General features: G+C 37.5%; 1 protein-coding gene across 1 annotated transcript in view; it reads left to right on the forward strand.

The window, feature by feature from the left end:
- Window positions 1–20,571, forward strand: part of DCDC1 (doublecortin domain containing 1) — a 458,528-nt gene that overhangs the window by 405,952 nt on the left and 32,005 nt on the right. The window contains 6 exon segments of the mRNA XM_067038066.1: window positions 1,217–1,387; window positions 6,990–7,175; window positions 8,578–8,781; window positions 10,203–10,404; window positions 13,710–13,862; window positions 14,583–14,684. Of these exon segments, the coding sequence (XP_066894167.1) occupies window positions 1,217–1,387; window positions 6,990–7,175; window positions 8,578–8,781; window positions 10,203–10,404; window positions 13,710–13,862; window positions 14,583–14,684 (1,018 nt within the window).

Raw genomic sequence — 20,571 nt, forward strand, 5'->3', positions numbered from 1 at the left:
TTCCCTTGCTGCTTTCAATAATTTTTCTTTGTCTTTAATTTTTGCCAGTTTGATTACTATGTGTCTTGGTGTGTTTCTCTTTGGGTTTATCCTGTATTGGACTCTCTGTGCTTCCTGGACTTGGGTGGCTATTTCCTTTCCCATGTTAGGAAAGTTTTCAACTATAATCTATTCAAATATTTTCTCACGTTCTTTCTCTCTCTCTTCTCCTTTTGGGACCCCTATAATGTGAATGTTGTTGTGTTTAATGTTGTCCCAGAGGTCTCTTAGGCTGTCTTCATTTCTTTTCATTCTTTTTTCTTTATTCTGTTCTGTGGCAGTGAATTCCACCATTCTGTCTTCCAGGTCACTTATCTGTTCTTCTGCCTCAATTATTCTGCTATTGATTCCTTCTAGTGTAGTTCTCATTTCAGTTATTGTATTGTTCATCTCTGTTTGTTTGTTCTTTAATTCTTCTAGATCTTTGTTAAACATTTCTTGCATTTTCTTTATCTTTGCCTACATTTTTTCTGAGGTCCTGAATCATCTTCACTATCATTATTCTGAATTCTTTTTCTGGAAGGTTGCCTATCTCCACTTCATTTAGTTGTTTTTCTGGGGTTTTATCTTGTTCCTTCATCTGGTACATAGCCCTCTGCCTTTTCATCTTATCTATCTTTCTGTGAATGTGGTTTTTGCTCCACAGGGTGTAGGATTGTAGTTCTTCTTGCTCCTGCTGTCTGCCCTCTGGTGGATGAGGCTATCTAAGAGGCTTGTGTAAGTTTCCTGATGGGAGGGCACGATCCTGTTACTTTATTAGCAATTCTACTTGAGTTTGTTCTCAAGAAGTTATGGATTTACACAAAGGTTTATTTTATGATTGTTGATTGCTCTTTTGCTTATACTAAGGAAAATCTGAGAAACAATCTACATGTTTAACTATTGGATATTGATAAAATAAAATACCCTAAGATCAAATAGTATATATCATTAAAAAAAAAAAAACAAAAAAACTAATGCCATTACCAAATTGTGTGCATTTTCTGATTACATTTTTGTAAATCCAGGAATGCATATATATGTATATATGTATAATCATCAATAGTAGTTATCATCACATAGTAGAATTTTGAGTAATTATCTGTACTTTCTGACTTTATGCAATGAAAACTAGGACTGCTATAAACAAATCATAACCTCTCCTATTTGACTCCATATTTTGTCTCATTTTTTTCAGAAATACAAACCACATAACATTGGGACTTCTAATCAAAAGTGGAATTACATGAAAAATATGAAAGCTTTTATGGCCTTTCATAGCACTACACTGGATAAGGAAGTCACAGGAGCAAATTATGCTGGTATTTGTACATCCTCTGTGATTAAAGAAAAACACATTGATCAACCAGTAAGTGGTTCCTTCCTACTGAGGACAAAAAAGAGGGGTGGGGGAATGGGTAAGTTTAATAAAGGAAGAAACTTTTTTCCAGAAAACCTTAAGTTCACACAAATTAAACACTGACTTGTGAGTGAAATCATTTAGACTCTGTGATTCTGATTAGGAAAGAATTTTTTTTTTTTTTTTTTTTTTGCTGTACGCGGGTCTCTCACTGTTGTGGCCTCTCCCGTTGCAGAGTACAGGCTCCGGACGCGCAGGCTCAGTGGCCATGGCTCACGGGCCTAGCCACTCCGCAACATGTGGGATCTTCCCAGACCGGGGCACGAACCCATGTCCCCTGCATCGGCAGGTGGACTCTCAACCACTGCGCCACCAGGGAAGCCCAGAATGAAGGAATATTGATATTACCTTGTGCTTATATTGTTTTGGTGGCTCCCTATCACCATCACCATCTCTGGTTCATCATCAGCTCACCAGAACAGGCATGAAGCAGGATAATCACACATACTTCACTCCCACAGGTGTGCTTGCCACACTCGATGTCACTCCATTCCAGAAAGCATATTAAAATGCCAATGATTGTAAGTTGCTTTATATTACATTACACCAAGCATAGGGCTAAGTATGATATGCTCTAATTTTAAAAGAAATAATTTCTCAAATTTGGTCATTTAATTTTTATTAGTAAGGAATTATGTGCACCATACTTTACAGATACATGAGATATTTGTGGGTCAGTGGATCAAGGCACCTTGCTATTGTTGATAACCATCGGCCTACAGAAAACTGAAATCTCATAATGTATGTACATTACAAGACTTCCCAAGACCCTCTTTACTGTTGTCCTCAGTCATCTCTAAACCACTGCTGCTTCTTCACTCGTCATTCCCTGGCTCTACTGAATAAGAGATGTCAAATGTACCATACCATTCTGCATGTCTCTGGTTTCAACTATGCTATCCCCCCCGACCTTTTCTCCTTTGTCTGTGATCTCATACCTGTTAGCCAATATGCTGCCAAAGACTGCTGAAGTCATCTTAAAAAGAATCGAGTCAACTTGAAAAGGCTCCAAAGATGAGACAATTTAAGCATCAATATGACTATTGAATGCAGTGGATTTACATACATTAGATATGTTTAAATCCATATGTTCATAGAGATATTAAACAACAGCAACAACAACAACTCAATTTGCCACAATTAGATGATGCTAAGGAATGAAGTTGTTACTTTGAAAACCAGTAAATAAAGAATCAAGCATTTATTTTTCCCTTCTTTTATGAACCTACCTCAAGATAACAAAACAGTTGACAAGAAGTTTCACTTCATAGAAATATCCCAGCTAATACATGAGTAAAGTATGAGGAAATCAGAATATCATTATACTGTGAACTTTAATAAATTAATGGATCTAGGCAATGATCATCAGTAGCTACTAACATAACCTAAAGAGAAAAAAGAGTTGCTCCTTGATAAAAATACACTGTACCATTTATGATGGGGTCTTGCCCCCCAAAATCTAACTGGAGAAAATGTACAATGAATAATTACAACAAAAGAAAAAAAGAAAAAGAAATGAGGAATGTGAAGATTCAGAGAGACTTAAGAGGTATTTAAACTAATTATAAGGTATTGGCTTTATTGTGATTCTCTTTCAAATAAATTGTAAGGGAGTGAGAGAATTGTAGAAATTTGAATACTGACTGAATATTTGATTATATTAGGGTATTATTATTAATTTTAGGTACGATGTTATAGTTATGATAAAAGAGTTCTTATTTGAAATTTGGGAAGGATAAAACTTCCCAATTTTCAACAATATTTCTTCTAAAAGATTATAACTTTCTTTTCCTACTAGTTAAATGATAACCTATCTGATAGAAATTAATATGGTTAATCTGAAGAGTACAATAATATATCAATTCTGGGATTCACAAATTTTTAAAAATGCTTATCTCTTTTGGGCCTGGGAAAACCAACTCTCTACACAAAGGCTCTAAATCAGTAATTAATTCTTAACCTTTTCAGAGATGTAGATCTCGTTGAGAGTCTCATGAAAATTATGGATATTCTTTCCCCCCAAAATGCACAGGTGTACACAGCACTTTTTGGATAAAATTTTAGGGAGTTTGTAGACTCCCCTTGAAATCCAATTTGGACATAGGGTAAGAACTTCTTCTCTAGGCCACATTTGCTTGGCAAGCTTAGAAAAGAAAACTAATACGAAGTAACTATTATATGCTAGAAAGCTACTGTATGTTAGATACTGATGCAATATTAGTTATTTTTACATAGATTATCTTATAATAAATAATATAACATAAATAATAAATATAAACAATATCAATAATTCATTAAATTAAGATTGATGAAAAAACTGAATAATTTATTCACAGTCACACTAGCTATTATATATACAGTAAGTGTCATTGTTGATCAGACAAACTCCATGTTATAGACCATATTCCTATAAGGTCAAATGAACAGAGCAAGTTAGTCATTTCAATAAATCAAGGAAATTTTATAGAGGAAAATAATCAGTCAAACCAATTGCTTGGTTTTCTGTACATAGAGCCATCAGCTGACTTGCTGAACTTTTAAACTCTGTTTGCATTCTGTAGACATAGCCTAATCTAGGGAGCTACCCCAGTGTATTGCATTTTCCTTACCAGCAGCAGTTTAAATGTTGTGTTAAGGGTGAATGAATTAACCAAAAATTCAGTTTGCATTGTGGACATGCACCATTGCCAAAATAAAACAACTTGGGAACCATCAAAATAGTAGCACCACAGTCATAGGGTTTGATGTCTTAATGAATGAAAATACATTTTCTAGATACTTTCAATAGGCTTCTTTAGTGTAATAAGAAATATCATTGGCACACAATTCATCATGAAGTCCATGTTTTTCTGTACAAATTATTCTGTATGTAGTATTCATTCAATCCATCTGAGAGGAGATGCTTTAATTTTCTGTCTCCCAGTAATTTTTAGGAAAATGGAAATCAGGTGTGCATATAGAGAAATCCATAGTGGAACTTAAGAATTACATCTTCAAAAGTATCATCTAAATGTTGGCTTTGAATTGAGGTAGCTTTAAGTATTTAAATGGAATAGTTGAAGAAATATGACAAAGGCAAAAAAGCCAAAAACTTGGAATCAGAAGTCACAGCTTTGTATTTCAGCTCTGCCACATACTACTTGGATATCCTTGGATTAAAAACTTCCCTCTCTTAGCTTTTGTTTTCTCATCTGTAAATTGAGAATGATGATATTAACTCCAGCTGTACTTAACTTTTAGCCTTTTGAGGAACAAAGCAAATCAGAGAGTCTATACAAAAGTACTTTAAAATGTTCATGCATATTCAAGAGTAGAGAGACTAGTTCAGTGAATTCTCATATACCTATCATCCAAATTCAACTATTATCAAGGTTTTGCAATATTTACAAATCCTAGACATGATACCATTTCACCTCAAACTTAAGCATGCACCTGTAAAAATTTGACCATTTTCTTACATTACCATTATGCCATTATCACCTAATAAAATTAACAGTAATTTTTGGCCATCTACTACCCTCTTCATAATAAAATTTCCCAGGTTTCCTAAAAAATTCTTCTTATGGTTGGTTGGTGTGAGTCAGGATTCAAACAAGGTCCCTATGTGACACTGGTCTCAGAATCCATCCTATAGAATGCCTCTTGTTTGGATTTTTCCGTTTGCTTACTATGGCATCCTTTAACCTGTTTCTCTGGCTCCCATGATGCCTATAAAAGAAATTTAGCACTGGAGTTTAATTACATTTATGTTCATCATTTTTTGGAAAAGAATCTTCATAGGTTTTACTGTGTATTTCATATTTATCACTTATGCAGGGATACAGTGTGGATTTTCCATGGGTTCAGGTGATTACAACCTAATCTCATATCAAAAAACAGTTCCCAATGACTTTTCATTTAGTGTTGCCTTTTTTGTGATCTTTGCCTAAATCAATAATTTCATTAGACGTTTCAAAAGGGTCAGTTTTTAAAAGTTATATTACTTTCCCTGACATATATTAGCTGAACTTTTAGTGTAAGGAAGAACTTTACCTCTTCAACTAGGTATTTGACTGCCTAGAATTATGGTTTGTAAAGGATGGTAGGATAAATGCTTAAATTGTTCTATCTAACTTATCTATTGTAGTATAGCAAATCACCTGAAGATTTAGTGGCTTAAGCCAACAACCATTTTTATGCTCTAAGTCAACAATTTGGGCTAGGTTGAACTGGGCAGATCTGCTGGTCTTGCCCAGGGTCACTAATGTGGCTGTAGTTATCTGGTGGCACACCGGTAGTTTGGTGGTGCTATGGTGTCTGAATGGTCAAATCACATGTCTGGTGGGGGCCTTAGTTCTCCTCAAGGCTTCTTAAGTAGGCTAGCTCAAGTGAGCTCACATTACGGTCTCAGACTTCCAAAGGCAGCCAAAAAAGAGCAAGCTGAGGGCTCCCCTGGTGGCGCAGTGGTTGAGAGTCCACCTGCCAAGGAAGGGGACACGGGTTCGTGCCCCGGTCCGGGAAGATCCCACATGCCGCGGAGCGGCTGGGTCCGTGAGCCATGGCCGCTGAGCCTGTGCGTCCGGAGCCTGTGCTCCGCAACGGGAGAGGCCACAACAGTGAGAGGCCCGCGTACCGCAAAAGAAAAATAAAAGAACAAGCTGAAATGTGCAGGCACTTCTTATGTATCTGCTTGCACCACATTTGCTAATGCTACATTGGCCACAGCAGGTCACATGGCCTTGCCCAGATTCAAGGAAAGGAGGAAAGGAGAAAGAAACTCTGTTTCTTGATTGGAGGAGCAGCAAAATGACATTTCAAAAGAGCACGCAAACAAGAATGGGATGGTTTTACTATGGCTATCTTTGCAAATAATCTGCCACAATTTCTAATGGCCAATTTCAGAGTTGTAAATTGGTGCCAGTTTACTTCTAATGGACTCCAGTAAGTAGTGGTTTTGTTTGTATTTGTTTGTTGGCTTTTTTGTTGCTTTTTTTTTTTTTTTTTACTTATATTTTTAACATGATTATGAACTCACAAGACTTTACCTATTCAAACATATTTGAAGTGTTTTGGTTATAATTTTATTTTACTCCCAAATTGTCCCACTTTGGGCCCATGGAATGTCCTTCATGTTGGCGCCTGTCTTTTTTGACATAATATCTTTACTTTTGGATGGCTTCTTTTTTTCTGGGCATGCAAGAAATCCTTGCTTGTCTTGTATATTTCTTGCCCCAAATCTGGAATTGGCCATTCCTCCAAGAAACTCTGATTCTGGATACAAGTTATACTCATTGATGTTGAATTGTCATTGCCTCTAGGCTTTTTTAGTCAACAGCATTTGGAAATATTTTGCTCTCTAATATAATATGATAGTTATAATATAATTATAATATAATATAATTATAACATATATTATATAATATAATAATAATTAGAGAACAAAATAATGCATTCATGTTGAGATTTCAAATTTAGCATTTGGGGATCATAAAAGTGCTTTATTTATATGGTAAAGTATTCTACAAAAATGCTACCATAATAAAATAAGAGCATCTTTACCTCCATTTTCCAGGGATACTATTATCTCTCACCCAGTGGCAAGAAAAAAACAATGCTCTGTTTGGCATGTGGGCGATCCATGAGAGCAGAGAAGAGACTGAAACAGTTGCTTCCAGGACTGCCATTCCTTTGTGCCTCAGGCTCCGAGACCCAGAAGCCCTTCTCACAAGGACCTTTCAAGGTCATCGATGTGGCCAGAGTATGTAATCATCTGAGCTCTGCTAATACACGTGTGGCATCCATTTGGAAACTTTGATACATTCATTATTTGCCTTGCACTCCAGTTCATCTCCACTCATCCAATTCATCTTTCGTTGATGCACCTTTACCATTCCACCTGCTTTGATTTCCTTTTCCCCATTGTAACTTAAAATACATTATCTATTAATAGTTCGATATACTCTTTGAAGTTAATTGGGCTCTTCTGCAGCTTTAATCATCTCCTGACACCTTGCACTACTCCCTGTGTTGCTCTTAGATGAGGAAGTAACTGCAAATCTTTACTTAGTGGAGTAGCTTTTTGCCTATATCCACAGGGTAAACTCCTTTTTTCCTAGTATTTTCAGGGCTAATTTGATCTGTTGTTGTTAATGACTCTTCAGGTTGGGTGCCTGAATTCATGCATTCATGTCTAATACTATTTATGGATCATGGAGGAATTAATCTCTGCTGCTTTCCTGTGATCCTAATTTAAAATGGCACCGTTTAAAAAATCCTTTCCTTCAAGTTGAGAAGTGAGAAGAGCTAGGAGAAACTTACACAACTGTATAAAGAGGAGCAGTTCCTTGGGGGTGGGAACCTTCTACCTGGTGTGCTCTTCAGGGCTTGTGGGTCTTATTCCCAGGTCACTGTCCTCTCTCCCCAAGACCTGATACACATTGCAGAAGAGCAGGGTAGTAACAGTTGCAATAAACATCAACTGAAACAATAACTGAAGGAAAAGGGGAGTCAGTCCTCTGGGAAGGCCTGCAGGCATTTGGCTTTTCTTTGGTGACAGTAGGGTTGTGTTAAGGAGGTGGGGATGAGCTGATGGGAAAGAATCCCCAGTGTTACAGCATCTTGGACACAACTTCTCCCTCAGGGCAGCTTCCTGAGAAGCAATGAAAAGGAAAAGGTGAAGTGTGGCATTCATCACCCTCATTATCACGTGGTCAAGGCTACACTCATTCCCCTCCTCATTCATGAATATCTGCCACCATAGGATGGCATCATCCTAAAGTTAAAGATTAAGAGAATATCTTTACTACTAGTGTCCATTACTTCAACCCCAGGCTCTCTCTGGCCCTGGCATCCTTCTTCCGCATCTCCTGTCCAGGGGAAGGCAAAGTAGAAAACAGGAGAAGGCCAGAAACACAAGTCAGAGGCCCAAAGTCACCTAGAGATTCAGTGACGGGGCTGGGAAGAGAACTGAGGAGTTCGGACCCAATGTCCTTCCCACTACAGCACCTAATACTTTTAGCATATGAAGTGAACATTTCAAAATTTAGATGCCACACCCATGTACACACACAAATCAAGAGGCTGAAGTATAACAAAATAATAAAACTAAAAGAAAAAAAGTTTGAGTTGATCTATGTTGTTTTTTTTAAAAAAAAAATCAGGCTGATTTATCTTCTTATGAGGCTGAAAACACTTTAAGTTATTATGAAGAACGTCTGTTATCTTTACGGATGAAGACCTGCACACAGGTTGTATCTCATAGTGGCATGGCAGTTACTCACCAGAAGGCAGTGAAAATAATTGCATACAAAAATGGAGATGGATATCGAAATGGGAAGTTAATTGTGGCTGGAACATTCCCCATGGTAAGTGGCTATCACTTAAATGCTTCTCGAATCATCAGAGGTAATGGTAATGGTGATTTCTCTGACAAGAAAAAAAGCAGTGAGATTGAGTGACAAATATCCCTGGCCAGTTTTACCAATTTAAGCTGCTGAGATCAAGATCTCTGTTTTCATAAAGATGTTATTTTTTTTTTTTTTTTTTTTTTTTGCGGTATGCGGGCCTCTCACTGCTGTGGCCTCTCCCGTTGCGGAGCACAGGCTCCGGACGCGCAGGCTCAGCGGCCACGGCTCACGGGCCCAGTCGCTCCGCGGCACGTGGGATCTTCCCGGACCAGGGCACGAACCCGCGTCTCCCGCATCGGCAGGCGGACTCTCAACCACTGCGCCACCAGGGAAGCCCAAGATGTTATTTTTGATTGTATTTCTTCAGAGACAGACTTAGAAAGATGAGAAACAGAAAGCCTTTTTTGCCTTCCTTCCCCTTCCGGTTTCAAGTCGTATGTCAGCTCAGTATCCTAAGAGATGCCACCTCCTTCATCATCTAGAGAATTGGAACACTAATTTGTCGATAGGGGGTTTCATTTCATTTTCAAATTGGAGAGGCAGGAGTTGTGCTAGGAGGGAACATGTGATTTCTGTCTTAGAGGCTGCCCCCCACAGCCATGGGAAGGGAGGAGAGTCCCCAGGGCCCAAACCCAGCCTTGTCCTTCATTGCATGATGGTTGTCTTGTGTCTGTACATTCTGGCCAATACCTTTAACAACATATTTTACAAGCAATGTTAAATATGATATGGAGTTACCCTGGAGACTTCCTTGCAAATACACACACACACACACACACACACATAATCGTTCACTCACCCCTCTGAGTACGAATAGATTTTGTATTAAGATATTGTTGTTCAATGGACTAAGCAAAGGACAAAAGTTAGCAACTCCAGAATTCACCCTGGGACCCTGGCTTTTGTGGTCTTGGGCAAAAATCTTAACCTTTCAGCCTGATTTCCCATCTGCCAAATGGAAGTAATAATGTGTCAGTTCTTGGTTTGAAAGTCAAGTACTCATTTATTTTAAAACAGTTCATGTGAAGTGTTAGAATAATTTTATTCATTCTTAAGCACACAATTGAAAGTGGATGTCTAGGTTTACACTTCTTAGGAAATAAATACTCTTGATGATAAAATGTACTAACATACAATAGCTGCTGCGTTAAATTTTTGGAGCTAAGAATTTTCACAGCTGGATTGGACTAATTTGTGAGATTATGTAGGACAATCCAATATCAAAAATCATCTCTAATCAGAGATCAAGTTGGTAACTATTGCTTTCTATTTTCTCAAATTAAAGGATTTTCTCAGAGTTCTAAAATAACACGCTCGTCATGATTATTCTTAGTTCTACCACTATTTCTTCTCAGTTCCTTAGAGTCTGTGTTTTTTAGCTGCTTGCAGGATGCACGGAACAACTTGGTCTTGCCAGAGCAGCCTCCAAAGTATATACCAAAGATGGAACCACAATCCTTTCCTTGTGGAATTTGGTTTTATGGGCTCTTGATAAATCTTTTATCCAGAGAGACTCTGAGGAACAAAAGGAAGAGGCAGCCCCTGTTGGAACAAAAGAGACACCTGTTAAAAGTATGGAAGGTTGGTTACATTCTACAGGATTTAGCTGATTCTACTTATGTTTGATCATATGAAAGTTAAATGTAATTCTTTCATTCAGTCACCCCTTCGAGAGTTAAAAAAATCACAGGAAGCTACTCATATGAAATTCTCATAATGTTTTTACCTTGCAGAATAATAAGAAAAAAATTTTTAATGTAAATTTGATTTCAGCACCAAAACAATAAATAAATTGCCTAGAATTTATAAAATATGTTTGACAGTTTAGCTACTTTATGCAACATGAGCAGGTTCTGTTCTTAAATTCAGAACCAAAACCAACTGGAGACTGCTTAAGAAAGTGGGACTAGATCAATGCAAATCTCTTCCTACTATTAGAAGAGAAGGTGTCCTCTCTATGCCTCCTGTCCTCCAATTCCCCTTCCCCGTCTCCACTGCTCCTATGAACTCCCAGAAACTACAGCAAATGCACCCCTATCACAGCTCCTAGCACATTGTGTTATAATTATCTGTCTACATCTTTGTGCGTTTCATTAGACTAGGTACAACTTGAGGGCAGGGTCTGTGTCCCCAACAACAATTTGCTAAATGAAAAAGTGTCTTGCTAGCAGTGATTTGGCGGTTGTCTCAGGTTTCCATTGTTGTGTTGAGAGGCATGGTTTAGAGGTTAAGAATGTGGGTTTTGGAGCTGAAAATACCAGGGTTCAGCTCCTACCTGTCACTTGTTAGATGAATGATCGTGGGTACTCTCTGTACCTCAGTTCCCTCATTTGTAAAATGAGGACACTAATAGTTACATGAATATATATACTAGTTCAGTCTTCATAAATATGAATGTGTATTCATAAGAATATATATGGGTATGAATATATATGCATATGAATATATATCACTTAGATTCATGCCTGGTTGATACTTAGCAATTTAATAATATTAGTTATCGTAATTGTATGTAAGATTAAGTAGGAAAAACCCACTCCTTCCTGTGTGTCTCTCCTTTATTCTTATTCTACTATCCCATTCACAATGCTTCTGACACCAGACCTGTGGGGTTTTTTCCCCACGCCAACTCCCACACCATCTATCTGGGTGTCCTACAATTTAACTCAATTCTGACACTACCTAACTGGAGATAAGGTCAGATCCCACAGGTTAAGGGCCCAGTCTCACAACACTGCTTCCCACTCACCCCATTTCAGAGGTCCAGACCTGTGCTTCTGACTGAGTGGCTATAAATTGGCTCCCTCCTCAGGTTCAATTAATTTGCTAGAGCAGCTCACCGAACTCAAGAAAACTGTTTACTTACTGTTTACCCATTTATTATAAAAGGATATGGTAAAGGATACAGATGAAAATCCAGATGAAAGAGAAGCATAGGGTAAGGTACGTGGGAAAGGGCATGAAGATTCCATGTTTTCTCAGACACTCCACTCTCCCAGCATCTCCATGTGTTCACCAAACCACCTTTCTGAACCGTGTACTTTTGGGATTTTTATGGAGACTTCATCATGTAGGCATGATTGACCATCACCTCCATTTCTAGTCCCTCTCTGGAGAATGGGGAGTAGGGGTGAAAATTCCAAGTTTCTAATCATGGCTTGGACTTTCTGGTGACCAGCCCCCATCCAGGAAGGAGCCCACCAAGATTCATCTCATTAGAGCAAAAGACACTGCTAGCACCCAGGAAATTCCAAAGAATTTAGGAGCTCTGTGTCAGGAACTGGGGGCAGAGACCAATATTTTTTTCTATTATTTTATAATGATATTATTTGTTTGGTTTTCTAATGATTTTTTTTTTTTTTTTTTTTTTTTTTTTTTTGTGGTATGCGGGCCTCACTGTTGTGGCCTCTCCCGTTGCGGAGCACAGGCTCCGGACTCACAGGCTCAGCGGCCATGGCTCACGGGCCCAGCCGCTCCGCGGAATGTGGGATCTTCCCGGACCGGGGCACGAACCCGTGTCCCCTGCATCGGCAGGCGGATTCTCAACCACTGCGCCACCAGGGAAGCCCTCTAATGATTTTTTAAAAATAATTATGTGAATATTTAATGCCTAGATGACCACTAAAGCATATAGTTCTACCTTCATTTGGCATGTGGAATATCTGATCTCCAGGTTCTGGAAGATTTAAAATTTCAAATATTCTTCTTTCAAAGTCTTATTTAAAACCTGCTTGGAGGTAATGTTATTCATGCAGGTCTACCAAGAGGGTATAGCCATCCCTTCCCCTCATATTCTAAAGGTTATCCTTGAATCAGGCAGGGGCATTAGCTGGCTGTCCCCTTTATGGAATCATGATTTGGAGTTATGACATCAGTTTGCATTGAGGAAATTAAAAGAAACAGGCATCAATCAAAAACTCAGTGTCATGCTTACTATAAAGGTGGTGGTTAAAGGCACTGGCTCTGGAAGCAAATGGCCTTGATCCTAATTCTGGCTCTGCCCCCACCTGGCTATGTGACTAAATCTCAGTTATTGTACAAAAGAGGAGTGGACATACCTGAGAGTATCATTTTGAGGATTATATACAATAATGTATATAGAGGTCTTAGTAAAATGCCCAGCACATAGTAAGTTCTCAATATGTATTAATTATATAGTAGGATACTGTTTGCTGTATCACAAATAACCCCTTTATGAAGACCCTGAAATAAATTTCTCTAAGATCTCAGGACCAGGGAAGTTGTATCTTGAGGAATTTATCTCTCTCTGTCAGCCATGTGTATCTTGAAATGGTGTTTTCCTCTTTGCTTTAGCCACAAATAGTGCTTTATCTCCAGCAAATAAAAACAGTGTGGTATTCATGTCTAGTATCATAATGATGATAAAAATATTATCTAGCATTTTTTGGATGCTTGCACAATTAACTAGATCAAATATTATTCTAAACACTTTCCTTTTTATAATCATCCCAACAGCAGAATGAGATAGATACTATTAATCATTTAATTGATGAGTTCTCTGAAGCACCTTATCTCTGGCTTTGGTCTATTCCTATACTCCTTTCTCCCCTTCCTTGCTTTTTTATCTCTTTATTTTATCCCTTTTCAGAGTACATATTTTGGTAAGCTACCTCATATTTTTTTCATAACTAGATAAAGTGTAAGAAAGGAATTAAAATGTATATTTACAATAAGATTTGTTTAAATTATTTAGTTGCACATGAAGTTTCTGATCAAATTTATGTATTTGCATCTGGTTTTGGCATTAACCTGTTTAAATCAAGTCATTAATGAAGAATAAAATATTTTGAATACACAAGTGAATTCAGCAAGCAAATTTATTCATTATTCATTGAACAATAGTAAAGGTGTCATTTGTTTCCCAGGAACTGCAAGAATGAAAGTGAAAACCAAATTATTTCCAAAGTCTGTGACATCTGATAGTTTGGATGATATAGACAAGTCTTTGCTCACCCTCACCCTCAGAAATCCTATTGCCATCTGGGTATCTTGTGGTGAACCATTTCTAAGTCCGAATGGTAAGTGTTTTGTTTTTGCTTTCTTTCAAGCAAGTGCATAAAGAGAGAGAGAAATAAGTTTTTTGTCACCATAAGAAAATCAATTAAATGTGTATAATGTCAACATAATAACATCACATTTATGCAAAGAACGGGAGGCTCATCAATTAACATATGCACAAGGATAGCTATACTCCTATATTTGCACAATTGCCTGTTTTTTTCTTACTGGAATGGAGTATTCTGCATGGAAAGTGTCTAATTTCATTGATAAAGAGATCCTTGGTCTATAAGACTGAGAATAATGATATACATTAGAAAATAACAAATGAGTTTAATTCACACTGAAGACGACCTGTCTGCACATTTTCATTTTTAAGAATTGCACCCTTTAGGCAGTAGGTGGATGTTTAAAAAAATGAATGGTTCCAAGGAAGGCTTTCATCACCTCCAAATAGTTTGTGGAAATAGAAAATGAAATATGGCTATTGCATATGGTAAATCTATATAATAAAACAGCACTGTTCTTCTTTTTCCCCCTCCATTCCATAAAAAAATGCCTTAAGCCCTGTCATCTTTCAAATGAAGTTGCTTTTAATGACCCTTACCTTTTAATTACTTGTTTCTAATTGAATCTGTTTCTTGGAACAGAAAGTTCTTTATAAATTATTGGCTGGGATGATAAATTACTGTTGATAAGAAGAATGCAAGATAAAATATCATGTATTTTTTAAATTCTAGCTTTGAAGAAAGCAGAAAAAATAGAAAAACAGAACTGGCTAAAAAAGGACAAAATTTTGGCTGATCTAGACACTATGAAACACAAACTGAGACAGTTAAAAGGTCAGTATGAACTAAATCAAGTATCACCATGTTTAATTCTAAATGTAACCTTAATTTGCTGGTAGTTTTTTTTTAACCATTAGATACCAGATGTTTAACTGAATATTATATATTGTGTTACAAAAGTCCCTTGAGCAAGTCTAAAACCTATTAATATATCTTTTCAGTACTGATTTTATATTTGTAAATTTTATATTAAAATGAATATCACATGATTTATATATACATTTTTAAAATTTGGAGGATGTGTGGATCATATAAGCACCCTATTGGTTTTGAAACAATTCCTGAACTGACATTTTATGGACTTTGGAATTAGTCATTAAATAAAACTTTCTGTTATTTCTCGGGTATTGCTTGGGAAGAAGTTTTGTTAAATAATCTGAGTGAGAAAGGACTAAATTCTTCAAAGATTAGTGTCTTTATCACAGAAGGAAGGTATCTTGTTATGCGGCATAAGATATTTTATTCATAGACAAAGTGATTGATTGACAATATTTGTCCTCTTCTTCCATTGTCTTTGTCACAGAATCTTAAGTTCCTGATCTTATATTATTCCCAGCACTTCAGACACCAAATGATTCTTTGGGGAATAAGTATGTTATGGACTTTAGTCTGGGAAGGAATACATTTCAGGCTCAGTAATCGCCATAGCAGGATTTCAGCTCCTGAGTATCTGTACTGTCTGGTGTCAGAAACATGTGAATCTTACTTCAATAAATAAGACAATTAGTCCTAAGTGCACTAGACAACACTCTAGGGTGAAATGGCTATTTTTCAGTTTTTACCAAAAGAATTATTGGGTCTAACTGAAAAGCATCTATTACTATTGCTAACCTCTACCACTCCAACTGCTTAAAACTTTCACTTGAATGTCCCATAGGCATGTCCAAAACTGAAGTTAACACGTCACCATATAGTGACCATACCACCATTTCATTTCATATCATATCACACCAATGCCTCCTTCATTTCTTCTATGGACATTACCACAATCCACTCAGGTGTTCCATCTCAAGGAGCTGGAAATCATCCTTGGCATCTCCCACTCTCACTATCTCTAAGCAAATATCAGTAAGTCTTGTTGCTTTGGATCTGTTTTTTCAAATGAATTCTAAGGATCTTGATTCCTACTGTCATTATCCAAGTTCAAGCTATCGTCATCTATTCTTTGGCTTACTGGTTCAGCTTTCTAACTGGTCTCCCTGCCTCCAGTCTTGACGGTAGTTTCCATCTTATTCATAATGGTGACATTCTGGAACAGGAGTGATCATGCAAAAATGCAAAGGTGTTACTGTACTCCAGGCATACAACCTTTCAAAGCTCTTATTATCTTTATGGCAAAAGTGAAACTCCTTAATGTTGTCCTTCATGATCTGGTTCTCTGGAAACTCCTCCCTCCCCTTACTTATTCTCTCTACTCATTTGGACTTTTTTTTCAGTCCCCCAGATTTATCATGTGCTTTCTTAACTCTGAGCTTTTGAAACAATTCATTCCCTCTGCCTCAAACTTTTCTCTCTCCTGTTCTCTTGAATTGCTTCTCATTATTTCCTTTGCAGCGTACTCGTTATTTTTCCTAAAAGTCTTCCCTAACATTCTAAGTCAGGAATAGCGTGGTTTATCATACCCTTAACTTCCCCTGATAGCCCTTATCACTTTATTATACATACCTGATCATATGACTGTCTCTCCTATGTTACATTATAAATTCTATACCCTTCTAATTTGTTCTCTGAATAGTTGTAGAGTTATTTAATTAAAGAATAAATGGAATTTCAACCATCCACTCCAATGAGCTTTCTAAGCTCTATTTCTTTATCAAATTAAATCAATAGAAAGTAACATATTAAAAATAGCACCTGGCAGAGCTGCTTTTACTGAATTCTGATTTTATATTATGTCTTTAGCTTTCATTATAATTAAGTATTAAAAAGGTATTTTGAAGTTCAGTTGGCGTCATCCACAATATCACTGTAGAAAACAGTCTTTTTAGTCAGATGGTATCCATTATGGGGAAAACCATTAATGCAGTTTTTCTTAAAATTTAGTACTAAGATAAATCTTGTCTCTACTACTAAACTGCTATGTTTTCTGCTATGAAATGTAAATTTGGTGCTAACTTATAAAATACCTACTGTGAGAATGGTCTTTTCTAGTTGTTGGGGTTACGAGGAGAAATAATAGCAAGTTTAAATTCAGTTAACTGCAGCCCCTGTTGGATTGTGATCTTCTGTTTTCTTTCTTTTTTAAAAAATTCAATCATTTTATCGTTTTTAACATCTTTATTGGAGTATAATTGCTTTACAATGTTGTGTTAGTTTCTGCTGTATAACAAAGTGAATCAGCTATACATATACATATAACCCCATATCTCCTCCCTCTTGCATCTGCCTCCCACCCTCCCGATCCCACCCCTCTAGGTGGTCACAAAGCACCAAGCTGATCTCCCGGTGCTATGTGGCTGCTTCCCACTAGCTATCTATTTTACATTTGGTAGTGTATTTATGTCCATGCCACTCTCTCACTTCATCCCAGCTTCCCCTTCCCCCTCCCCATGTCCTCAAGTCCATTCTCTACATCTGCGTCTTTATTCCTGTCCTGCCCCTAAGTTCTTCAGAACCTTTTCTTTTAGATTCCATATATATGTGTTAGCATACAGTATTTGTTTTTCTCTTTCTGACTTACTTCACTCTGTATGACAGACTCTAGGTCCATCCACCTCACTACAAATAACTCAATTTCGTTTCTTTTTATGGCTGGGTAATATTCCATTGTATATATGTGCCACATCTTCTTTATCCATTCATCTGTCGATGGTAACTTAGGTTGCTTCCATGTCCTGGCTATTGTAAATAGTGCTGCAATGAACATTGTAGTACATGACTCTTTTTGAATTATGGTTTTCTCAGGGTATATGCCCAGTAATGGGATTGCTGGGTTGTATGGTAGTTCTATTTTTAGTTTTTAAAGGAACTTCCATACTGTTCTCCATAGTGGCTGTATCAATTTACATTCCCACCAACAGTGCAAGAGGGTTCCCTTTTCTCCATGCCCTCTCCAGCATTTATTGTTTGTGGATTTTATTTTTTTCTGTTGTACGCGGGCCTCTCCCGTTGTGGAGCACAGGCTCTGGACACGCAGGCTCAGTGGCCATGGCTCATGGGCCTAGCCGCTCCGCAACATGTGGGATCTTCCCAGACCGGGGCACAAACCCGTGTCCCCTGCATCAGCAGGTGGACTCTCAACCACTGTACCACCAGGGAAGCCCTGTAGATTTTTTTGATGATGACCATTCTGACTGGTGTGAGGTGATACCTCATGGTAGTTTTGATTTGCATTTCTCTAATGATTAGTGATGTTGAGCATCCTTTCATGTGTTTGTTGGCAATCTGTATATCTTCTCTGGAGAAATGTCTTTTTAGGTCTTCTGCCCATTTTTGGATTGGGTTGTTTGTGTTTTTGATATTGAGCTGCATGAGCTGCTTGTAAATTTTGCAGATTAATCCTTCGTCAGTTGCTTCATTTGCAAATATTTTCTCCCATTCTGAGGGTTGTCTTTTCATCTTGTTTATGGTTTCCTTTGCTGTGCAAAAGCTTTTAAGTTTCATTAGGTCCCATTTGTTTATTTTTGTTTTTATTTCCATTTCTTTAGGACGTGGGTCAAAAAGGATCTTGCTGTGATTTATGTCATGGAGTGATCTGCCTATGTTTTCCTCTAAGAGACCTATAGTGTCGGGCCTTACATTTAGGTCTTTAATCCATTTTGAGTTTATTTTTGTGTATGGTGTTAGAGAGTGTTCTAATTTCATTCTTTTATATTTAGCTGTCCAGTTTTTCCAGCACCACTTATTGAAGAGGCTTTCTTTTCTCCACTGTATATTCTTGCCTTCTTTATCAAAGATAAGGTGCCCATATGTACATGGGTTTATCTCTGGGCTTTCTATCCTGTTCCATTGATCTATATATTTCTGGTTTTGTGCCAGTACCATACTGTCTTGATTACTGTAGCTTTATAGTATAGTCTGAAGTCAGGGAGCCTGATTCCTCCAGCTCCATTTTTCTTTCTCAAGATTGTTTTGGCTATTCAGGGTCTTTTGTGTCTCCATACAAATTTTAATATTTTTTTGTTCTAGTTTATGAAAAATGCCATTGGTAGTTTGATAAGGATTGTATTGAATCTATAGACTACTTTGGGTAGTATAGTCATTTTCACAATATTGATTCTTCCAATCCAAGAACATGGTATATCTCTCCATCTGTTGGTATCATCTTTAATTTCTTTCATCAGTGTCTTATAGTTATCTGCATACAGGCTTTTTGTCTCCTTAGGTAGGTTTATTCCTAGGTATTTTATTCATTTGTTGCAATGCTAAATGGGAGTGTTTCCTTAATTTCTCTTTCAGAGTTTTAATCATTAGTGTATAGGAATGCAAGAGATTTCTGTGCATTAATTTTGTATCCTGCTACTTTATCAAATTCATTGATTAGCTCTAGTAGTTTTCTTGTAGAATCTTTAGGATTCTCTATGCATAGTCATGTCATCTGGAAACACTGACACTTTTACTTTTTCTTTTCTGATTTGGATTCCTTTTATTTCTTTTTCTTCTTTGATTGCTATTGCTAAAACATACGAAACTATGTTGAATAATAGTGGTAAGAGTGGGCAACCTTGTCTTGTTCCTGATCTTAGTGGAAATGTTTTCAGTTTTTCACCATTGAGAATGATGTTTGCTGTGGGTTTGTCATATATAGCCTTTATTATGTTGAGGTTAAGTTCCCTCTATGCCTGCTTTCTGGAGGGTTTTTATCATAGATAGGTGTTGAATTTTGTCAAAAGCTTTTTCTGCATCTATTGACATTATCATATGGTTTTTATCGTTCAATTTGTTAATATTGATTTGAATATATTGAAGAAGCCTTGCATTCCTGAGGCAAACCCCACTTGATCATGGTGTATGATCCTTTTCATGTGCTGTTGGATTCTGTTTGCTAGTGTTTTGTTGAGGATTTTTGCATCTATGTTCATCAGTGATATTGGCCTGTAGTTTTTTTTTTGTTACATATTGTCTGGTTTAGGTATCAGGGTGACAGTGGCCTTGTAGAATGAGTTTGGGAGTGTTCCTCCCTCTGGTATATTTTGGAAGAGTTTGAGAAGGATAGGTGTTAGTTCTTTTGTAAATGGTTGATAGAATTTGCCTATGAATCCAACTGGTCCTGGGCTTTTGTTTGTTGGAAGATTTTTTTTTTTTTTTTTTTTTTTGCGGTACACGGGCCTCTCACCGCTGTGGCCCCTCCCGTTGCGGAGCACAGGCTCCGGACACGCAGGCTCAGCGACCATGGCTCACGGGCCCAGCCACTCCACGGCATGTGGGATCTTCCCAGACAGGGGCACGAACCCGCGTCTGCTGCATCGGCAGGCGGACTCTCAACCACTGCGCCACCAGGGAAGCCCCTGTTGGAAGATTTTTTTTTGGGGGGGTTATTATTTTTTATTTGGTTATATATATTTTTAAAGTGCAATAAGTTCTACTTAACACAACATATACCAAATTTACTCCCACCAAACTTTTTTTTTTAAACATCTTTATTTGAGTATAACTGTTTTACAATAGTGTGTTAGTTTCTCCTTTACAACAAAGTGAATCAGTTATACATATACATATGTTCCCATATCTCTTCCCTCTTGCGTCACCCTCCCTCTCACCCTCCCTATCCCACCCCTCTAGGTGGTCACAAAGCACAGAGGTGAACTCCCTGTGCTATGCGGCAGCTTCCCACTAGCTATCTAATTTACTTTTGGTAGTGTGTATATGTCCCTGCCACTCTCTCACATCGGGAAGATTTTTAATCACACTTTCAATTTCAGTGCTTGTGATTGGTCTGTTT

The sequence above is a fragment of the Kogia breviceps genome, chromosome 7 (assembly GCF_026419965.1).
Source record: "Kogia breviceps isolate mKogBre1 chromosome 7, mKogBre1 haplotype 1, whole genome shotgun sequence".
NCBI lineage: Eukaryota > Metazoa > Chordata > Mammalia > Artiodactyla > Physeteridae > Kogia > Kogia breviceps.